The 8,764-nt window shown below is 43.9% G+C and overlaps 1 protein-coding gene across 1 annotated transcript; it reads left to right on the top strand.

Moving 5' to 3' along the window:
* Positions 1–3,378: 3,378 nt before the first annotated feature.
* Positions 3,379–5,463, top strand: LOC116829240 (olfactory receptor 5AP2-like). The gene is made up of 2 exons (XM_075061393.1): positions 3,379–3,394; positions 4,550–5,463. Coding segments are annotated over exons 1-2 (915 nt in total). The 5' UTR covers positions 3,379–3,393.
* Positions 5,464–8,764: the final 3,301 nt, after the last annotated feature.

An 8,764-nucleotide genomic window follows, 5' to 3' on the forward strand; every position in this document is an offset into this window, starting at 1 on the left:
AATTAAAATGATGTAAACTGGGCACCAAAACACTAATGAATTTGCCCATAGGTGCTGGACCCAGTAGTGCTGCTGCTGTACCCCCTGGCTTGAAGTGGTTTCCATCATGTACAGGGTTTACAGTTTGGTTCAATGGCTTCCAGCAGCCCCACTATAAAAATTGTTTCAGCGCCCCTGAATTGGCCGTCAGTAGATTATGTCGAAGCAGGCTGCAGACCTTACAAAATGCTCTGGCGCCCCATATATGGACTGCAGGCCATAGGCTCTGCACCTCGATATCAGAACAATGGGAGATACAATCCTGCCAGACATCCTCCAGCTCTTTGAGGAGAATTGCAACATGAGACACCCACACAACAACTCCTCCAAAGCTGCAGGGCAAATAGACATTTTTGGTGTTCAGCCAAAAGTTTTAGGCTGAACATTTCTGGGGTTTAATATTTTCATTAAAAAAAAACAACCAATAACAAATAATTTACTGTGTAAAAACTCCCCTGTTTTATGACAAGCACCAGTATTTCCATGGTTCAGGTCTGAATTTGCCAACTTTCCATTTGACTGGGGAGAAGTTGTCATTCAGCTCTTCCTGGTAACACCAGAGAATGATTCACTGGCAGTTACTGATCTTAGAACACAGAATTGTGCATGAGCTGTTCAAATCCTTTGTCAACAGTTAATTTCACCTGCCACTGAGCTGCTCATTCCCCCAACTTTCAGCTAGCTCCCTCTGAAGTTTTCACTCTCATTCCCCAGCCTGAACTCACCAAAGCAATTCCATGTCATCTGCAGATTTTGCCACCTCACTGCTCGTCCCCTGTACCAGATCATTAATAAATATTTGAAACACCACCAGTCCTAATGCTGAATATTGTGTCAACCCATATTTTACCTGTTGCTGTGTTGAAATTGATGGTTTATTCTACTTTTTGGCCCAGATGCTCAAAGATAGGTAGGCTCCTAACTTCCACTGAAATCAACGGAAGTTAAGAGTCTAGATATCTCTGAGGTACTGGGCACTTGTTTTCTGTTGTGTAACCATTTTCTCATTTGTGACAGCATTTTGTCTCATATTCCATGACTACCTAACTTCCTTAATAGCCTCATGTGAGGGACTTTGTCAAAGAAAGTCCAAGTATATTATGTCAGATGGCTCCTCCCATAGTCACTCTTTTGTCAGCAAAATGAAAGAATTATAGTAGATAAATGAGGAATGATTTTCTGTAGTAGAATCACAAGTTGCTAGTCTCTATCTTGACATGCTCATCCTGGTATTTTTGTAGTTTTAAAATTCATTTTCACCATCACTGCCAGAGAGATGCAAACAGAGACATATTTGCTAATCTAGGTGTTAGATAATGCCCCCAGCCAATGCCCTTCATCCCATTACTCTGTGCATCACACCATTGCTATTGCCAGCCCTTTCTGAATCCACACTAGTCTGCCAGTTGCCCCTCAGTCCTGATCTTCAGTCATTTTTGCCACTCCACTTCAAGGCTTTTAGACATCTCTGGAAAAAAAAATCATCTTTATCCTGATCCATTGCATTCTACCTGGTAACTGCTTATAAAGTTTCTATTTTGGGGCTCTCAAAATACCAGTGTCATGAATTACTCAATTCTTATTTTCTCAGCAATTACAAAATATTTCAGTAAATGTAACAGAAAATGCATTTTCAGTAAACATTTACTCCTGACTGGAAGCAATTCTTCCTGGGGGAAGGTTCAGATTTATAGAATGCATAAAACAGTTGAAAGGGATGGAGAGCACCATCAGTGCTTCAAAGAACTTGAACAAAGTTAGAAGCCAACAGATTGGCATCCCACTATCTACTGCTCCCATGTGACCTAAAGGGCATTTTAATGATGCCCTTTGTGCCAGGGGTGAGATTGACAGCTCTAAAGGATTCTGTCTCGAAATGCAAGCAGACCAAATAAATACGCCCTGCCTCTAATTACTCCTTTTGAATCCAAGAAAGAGAGATGTCTCTCTTGCAACAGGCAGCTTTAATATTACAGGACGGAGACTAACGTGAGTAAAATAAATGTTTTCTTTTCTTCAGCTACCTGGTAAATACACCCAGATCCTTTCTTTTCAATGAGAAACAGTTCCCCCTCCCCACCTTATCCTCAAAATGGTGAGTCTTTTACCACCAAAATGTTGTCTTGATTATCCCTTGTATAATTTTCAGTAAAATGGGACAAAAAGCCTAAAATACCGTGAATGAGGAATGTGATTTTTTTGACAGGGTCATATATGAGGCTAGAGACCCTCAGCTGTTGTTGATTGTCATAGCAACATGGATCACAATAGAGCTGTGATGATTTACACCAACTAAGGATCTGGCCCAAAGTGCTTTAATGAGCTAAGTTACTGTATACGCTCCTCAAATGAAAAAAAAGTAAAAGAAAGATAAAAATACCCCTTATTTGCCAGGAATCAAGTTGCAAGTGTGGTAAGTTAGCCTCCCAGTCCCAGACCTGGACCTTAGCGTCCAAAGCCTGGTCCTGTCCCAAACCTGGACTTTTGCGTCCAAAAGTCTGGGGGCTTACCTGAAACTCCCCCAAGCTCACTACCAACTTGGATATTATCGCTGCCACCAGGTCAGGTATTTATTTAGAGAGCCTGACCTCCCCCTTCCCTCTCTCTGGTGCCCCCAACTCTTCCTTTGGGGAACCCCCAAGACCCAGAGCCCTGGGTCTCTCTCTCTCCTCTCCCAGCTTCCCCCCCCTTCCTGGTTTAGCCGGTGCAATGCTATGCTTCACTCCTTGAATACAACCGGAGAAGCAATCTAGCTTCCCCGAGGCTAGGTCCTTACCTAGTCAGCTTACACAAGAAATTCCCCCTCCCGTTTGTCCTCTAGCCTTTCCCGCCCTTGGGACAATAAGGAGGTGAGGCACCGAGTTTGGGCGTTCCCCTCCCCCCTCTGCCTCCCTAGAAAAGAAACTTTCACAAGGTTTAAAAAGAAAACTTTATAGAAAAAGAAGAAAGAAAATATAAAACAATAATCTTGCATTAAGAAACTCAATACAGGCTCTTGCTTATAGGAAAAGATAAAGAACCAGTCTGATTTAAAAGATAGCCCGATTAACCCAGTCCAACAAATCCACATACATGTAAATACAACCCAAAGCTCCTCATAGCCGAATTGCTGGGGGGTTTCTTTGTACTCACAGATGTGTAGGAGAAACTTGGAGATAAGATGCAGTTAGGAGAAAGCTTGTTAACTCACAGCCGAGAAAACAACAAAAGACACAGCCATCCACATCTATTCGTACAACCCAAAGCTCCTCATAGCCGACTTGCTTTGGGGGTTCCTTTGTACTCACAGACTTTTGGTATAATATCTGAGTTATGCAGTTCCATGCTAGTACCAGGGGCCAGAACAAGTCTGAGAGCTTCTTTTAACCATGATTTAACTACAGCCTCCCTTTGTTGAACCTCTGCTGTTCATTCATACCTCCTTTCGTTATGTAAAAAACACCCCCTCTGTGAATATTAACTTGGTTATCTCCAAAGAATTGCTTTGTGGAAATTACCCTGGGACTTTATTCCAAATGTGAGATTTTGGTTAACTTCTCATAAATATATACTGGTTCTAACTGACAATTTAATTAGGGACGGGTGCTAGGGCTGCAATATAAGGCTGGTTTTCAAACATTTCATCCACCTTTCTGCTCTACATCAGATTGTTGCAGAGTTCAGAGAATTATAGAACATAGATTGGAAGGGACCACATGGGTCGTGTTCTAGTCTACCCCAGCCATGGGGGGGGGATGCAGTGTTTTGTTGTGTCTGACTAACCCAAGACAGATGGTGATCCAGCCTCCTTTTTAAAACCTCCAGTGAAAGGAGCTTCCACAGCCTCCCTTGGCAGGTTTGTTCCATTGTCCGACTGCTTCTCACAGTTAGGAAGCTTTTCCTGAGCTTTAATCTAAATCGGCTGTGCTGTACTTTGAACCCTCTGCCTCTGTGTCTTGCCCTCTGTGGCAAGAGAGAAAAAACTTTTCTCGCAACTTTTTATAAGCAATGTTTCAGGTATTTCAAGATTTGCTATCATGTCCGCTCCTTAATCTTCCTCTTTCTTTTCCAAACTAAACATACCCAGTTCCTTCAGCCTTTGCTCACATGGCTTGCATTCCATCCCTTTGTCACTCCTCTCTGGATCCTTTCTAGTTTCTCTACATTCTTTCAAATGATACCGGGCTGTAGAATGCCATGAAGAGATATTGGCAAATGCCATTGCCTGCTAGGGATGCAGACTTTGAAAATTCTGAAGTGATCTTTCTATTTTATTTTATTTTTCTTTAAAAGGAGTAAAACTTGGCAATTATACAGACTCACATGAAATTAGTTTGTTTGCAAATGTCACACAACCAGAACAGCATAACTTGGCTTTTGTATCTTGGCTTTCCACTGTATTTCACAATGGTGGTATCCACCTCCCAGTCCCATATGGTTAATCTTGAATCATAAACTGTACCTTGGCTGTGTTTCTTTCTTTTACCCCAACAGCATCTGGAATATATGGCACATGGTAATCACACTGGAGTGTCGGTGTTCATCCTTCTAGGATTCAAAGGCAGTCGATCGCTGCAAGCTGTTCTCTTTGAGATGTTTTTGCTTATCTACAGCATGAGCCTAGTGGAGAACCTCAGCATGATCTCTTTAATCAGGATCGAGACGCGGCTACACACTCCCATGTATTTCTTCCTCAGCAGCTTGTCCCTTGTAGACATCACTTACTCTTCCATTATTGCCCCTAAAGCACTGGTGAACTTCTTAGCAGAGAGGAAAGTCATTTCCTTTGCTGGGTGCGCCACACAATTTTTCTTTCACTCCTTCTCCACAACCTCTGAGGCTTTGCTTCTGGCTGTAATGGTGTATGATCGCTACATAGCTATATGCAAACCGCTGATGTACACGGTCATTATGTCCAGGAAAGTCTGTGTTCAGCTGGTAGCGGCATCATACATTTATGCCTCCATTAATACCATTGTGCACACAGGCTCTTTGTTCAGCCTGTCCTTTTGTGGTCCCAATATCATTGATCACTTTTTCTGTGACCTCCCCCCACTCCAAAAATTCTCCTGCTCTGACACTCACATGGGTGACACTGTGCATTTCCTCCTTTCCATCATAGTTGCATTAAGTACTATTCTGGCCATCCTTGTTTCTTATGTTTCTATCATGGTAACCATCTTGCGGATTCACTCCAACCAGGGCAGACGCAAAGCTTTCTCCACCTGTGCCTCCCGCCTGACGGCTGTGTCCATACTGTATGGGGCTCTGTGCTTTATGTACTTACGACCCACATCCAGCAACTCAGCGAAGTACGACAAAGTGGTGTCCGTGTTCTATACCCTTGTGATCCCCATGTTGAACCCCCTGATCTACAGCCTGAGGAACAAGGAGGTGAAGGACGCCTTGAAGAAGACAATATACCAGAAAATGATTCCTGACTGAATCTAACTGAGAGGCTCAGTTTCATGTTTTAATAATAAATAGAAGTGAGAGGATCTGGTCTGAAAATGGAATTTCTCTGCTATGGAAAATGTTGAGATTTAAAAAAAAAAGTATCATCCTAACTCAGGACAATATGGGATAATATGGAGTACTTCCCTGGAAGTCAGGGACATCCCAGTTCCTGGTAATTCAGACAGTCACCCCCACCCCTGCAACCCACCCCTAGCAGCACACCAGGCAGGCAGCCTGGGGAACTGGCCCCCAGGATGACTACTATTTGAGTAAGAGGCTGAAAAGAAGAGCTTGGAGTTATCTAAAAGTGAAACTGAGAAGACGGGCCACTTGCTGTGTTGCCTCAAAGCCACAAAGATACATTCAGGAGGCCACACATATACAGACTGAATTAAAATGCATCACAGGAAGCCTGGTCTTCCTGCCTGGTACCTTCCAGGCCATGTGCATGCTTGCTGGCTGATGGGTGGGTGGGCAAGCCGCCCTGTTCCTCCAAGCTCTCAGGCTCCCCAGCCTACCTAGTCCCTGGGATCCTCATCTTCCTTGGCAGCCAGTTGCCCAGGCTTCCTGCTTGCTGTGCTGATGGACTGGAGAATGTTCTGTATCCCCAGGATCTGAGACTTCCCTGACTTCTAGGATTCCCAGATTGTCCACTTCCCTAGTGATTGTTTTTTCTATATTCAATCTGCTTTATTTAGTCGGCTTTTTTAAATAATTTCTCTCTGAAGGACTTTATATATTTGATGCTCTTCTTCATGAGGTGAAGATAGGCTGACATCATCCTGATTCAGTGTTATTTTCTCCCAGAATTAGGTATTTGAGTGAAATATAATAGTTGATCCTCTCTTTAGTAGTCACTGTGATCCGGTATAAACGATAGCACAAGAAGCAAGGCAGGAGAGAATCAGAGTCAATAATGGCAACTTTTCACCCCCCACCCCCACATGTTGGCTGAGCATCAGGCAAGGAATATAGCCACTGGAGGCAATGGCATACCCCTGTTCAACATCCAGTCAGCCAAGCGCTCCTTAAACATTGGTAGTTATGTGTTAGACATAGAAAGGGTCAGAAACCGCTCTCTCTTCCTCAGAAAATTCCCACATTTCATTCCAAATTGTAAGAAAGAGCCAATATTTTGACATTTCCCACAAAAACCACAATTTGGAACAATTTCATTTGGGACCATCAGGAGGTTTCATTCTGATAATGTCTAAATATTTCATTTTAATAAGGTTGAAACTCTGTTTTGCAAAGGTTAGAATGTATCATTTCAATAAGGAAAATGTTTTGGTTCAATCTTATTTCTTTTTTTTTACTTTTATATCATATTAAACTATTTAATATAATATACACCTAGAGCATCCTCCAAAGACCTCTTTCACCTCTGTTCACAGGGGTAGCCATGTTAGTCTGCTTCAGCAAACACAACCGGAGTCCTGTGGCACCTTAAACACTAACACATTTATTTGGGCATAAGCTTTTGTGAGCTGGAACCCACTTCGTCAGTTTATGCCCAAATAAATGTTAGTCTTTAAGGTGCCACAAGACTCCATTTTTTTCACCTCCTGGTTCCTCAGGCCGTAGATCCAGGAGTTCAGCATGTGGATCACAAGGGTATAAAACACAGAGGTGATCCTGTCCTTTTCCATGAAGTACTTTGAGCTGGGCCATGAATATATAAAAGAGCCTGTTTCGTAGAGGATGGTGATGGCCATCAGATGGGAGGTGCAGGTGGAGAAGGCTTTGCTCCTGCCCTTCATGGGCTTGATCTTTAGAAGAGTGACCATAATGTGCATGTAAGAGATGAGAATGATCAGGAGAGGAGATGTTACAATCATAGCGGCACAGGTGAAATGAACAATGTCTGCAATGCGAGTGCCAGAGCAGGTCAGCTTTAGGCTGGGGGGCACATCACAGAAGAAATGATAAGGAAGTGCTATTTAATAAAATCTTGACTAACCTCAAGCCCTGTCCAGCCAAAGTGGAGTGAGTATCCAATAATCCAGGAAGAACTGACAGCTGTCTACAAAGCAGTCTGTCTCCTCTAAGAAGAAACCAACCACCTAAACAAATTTCAGCTCTAGATGTGTAGACGAGGCCAAATTCTCAGCTGTATAACTCTGTGGAAGTAATTTACTTCGTATTATGAGGCTTAATTGGAAGGTTTCCCTTAGAAACTATAGTGAAACAAACCACTGTCAATCTTTTAGGCAACCAAGCAACCATCAAGTATAAATTACTTGTGGACGTCCATGATACTAAAAGGGTTATTGCTGAGTAGGTAGAAGGTGGCACAGAATGGCCTGGCATTATAAAAGTGGGTTTAAAATGCTTCAGCTTGGCCATTGGGACAAGTCCTTTCCTCTAACTAAAATCCTGGAAGGAAAAGCTGGTACACATGATGAGAGTTCATCCAAATATTAAGTGGTTAAAAGGACTCAAAGGTTCAAGATGTAGAGAGATTTAAAAAAAAATAACAAAAAAGAATGCTTTTTTTCAACCACTCTCAATTTTAGGATTTGACTCATGGGTTTTGAGCACCTGGGGATGGCAATGTGCCCTTAGCACGAACTGGTGCCTGACTGGGAGCTGATCTGCTGTGACCATCTGCGTACTCCCTGGGGTGCCCTTCTGGTGGTTGTTGGGTGCCGAGCTCTTTAGAAAATCCAGGGCTACTGACAGAATTGCTGGGCCCCCAGGGGAAACTGTGTGTGAGGTAGGCTCCAGGCCCCCGGAAGGGGCAGGGTCTCAGGCAGAAGGGGAGGGGCTGGGAGCTAGTCCCCCCCCAGAGATGCCTTGAGCGCTGCCTGGCCCGTGCCACCTGGAGCTCCAGCGGTGATTACCACTGCCCCTTTTGCACCCACACCACACCCATTCGCAGCTCTGGGTGCCCCACTCTGCTGCTGGCCCAGCCAGTGATTAAATCCCTGTGATTTAAAGTGGCAGGGAGCCCTGGGCAGCCCAGAGCTTCCGCCTGCTGCTGAAACACCGCACTGCACTGCTACTGTGACTTAAAAGTGGCAGGAAGCTTTCTGCTGGTACGACCCTGGCAGCAGCAGTGGCCCTGACAGTCCTGGGCCCTTTTAAGTCACCAGAGCGTGTGGTCTGCCTCCCTTGCCCGCCCCTCTCCCTTCCGGTCACTGGACCTGGGAAAATCTGCCTTCCTTTGTTCTTTTTCATGGAAGGTGCGCACATTGGGTTATTCACAGAAATCAAGCTACAATCCAGAGAAATCACTCCCTGCCTTTTCTTCCCTCTATTGAATTAAAACCATATCCAGTATTTACAT

Source organism: Chelonoidis abingdonii, unplaced genomic scaffold (genome assembly GCF_003597395.2).
Source record: "Chelonoidis abingdonii isolate Lonesome George unplaced genomic scaffold, CheloAbing_2.0 scaffold0476, whole genome shotgun sequence".
NCBI classification, from domain to species: Eukaryota; Metazoa; Chordata; order Testudines; family Testudinidae; genus Chelonoidis; species Chelonoidis abingdonii.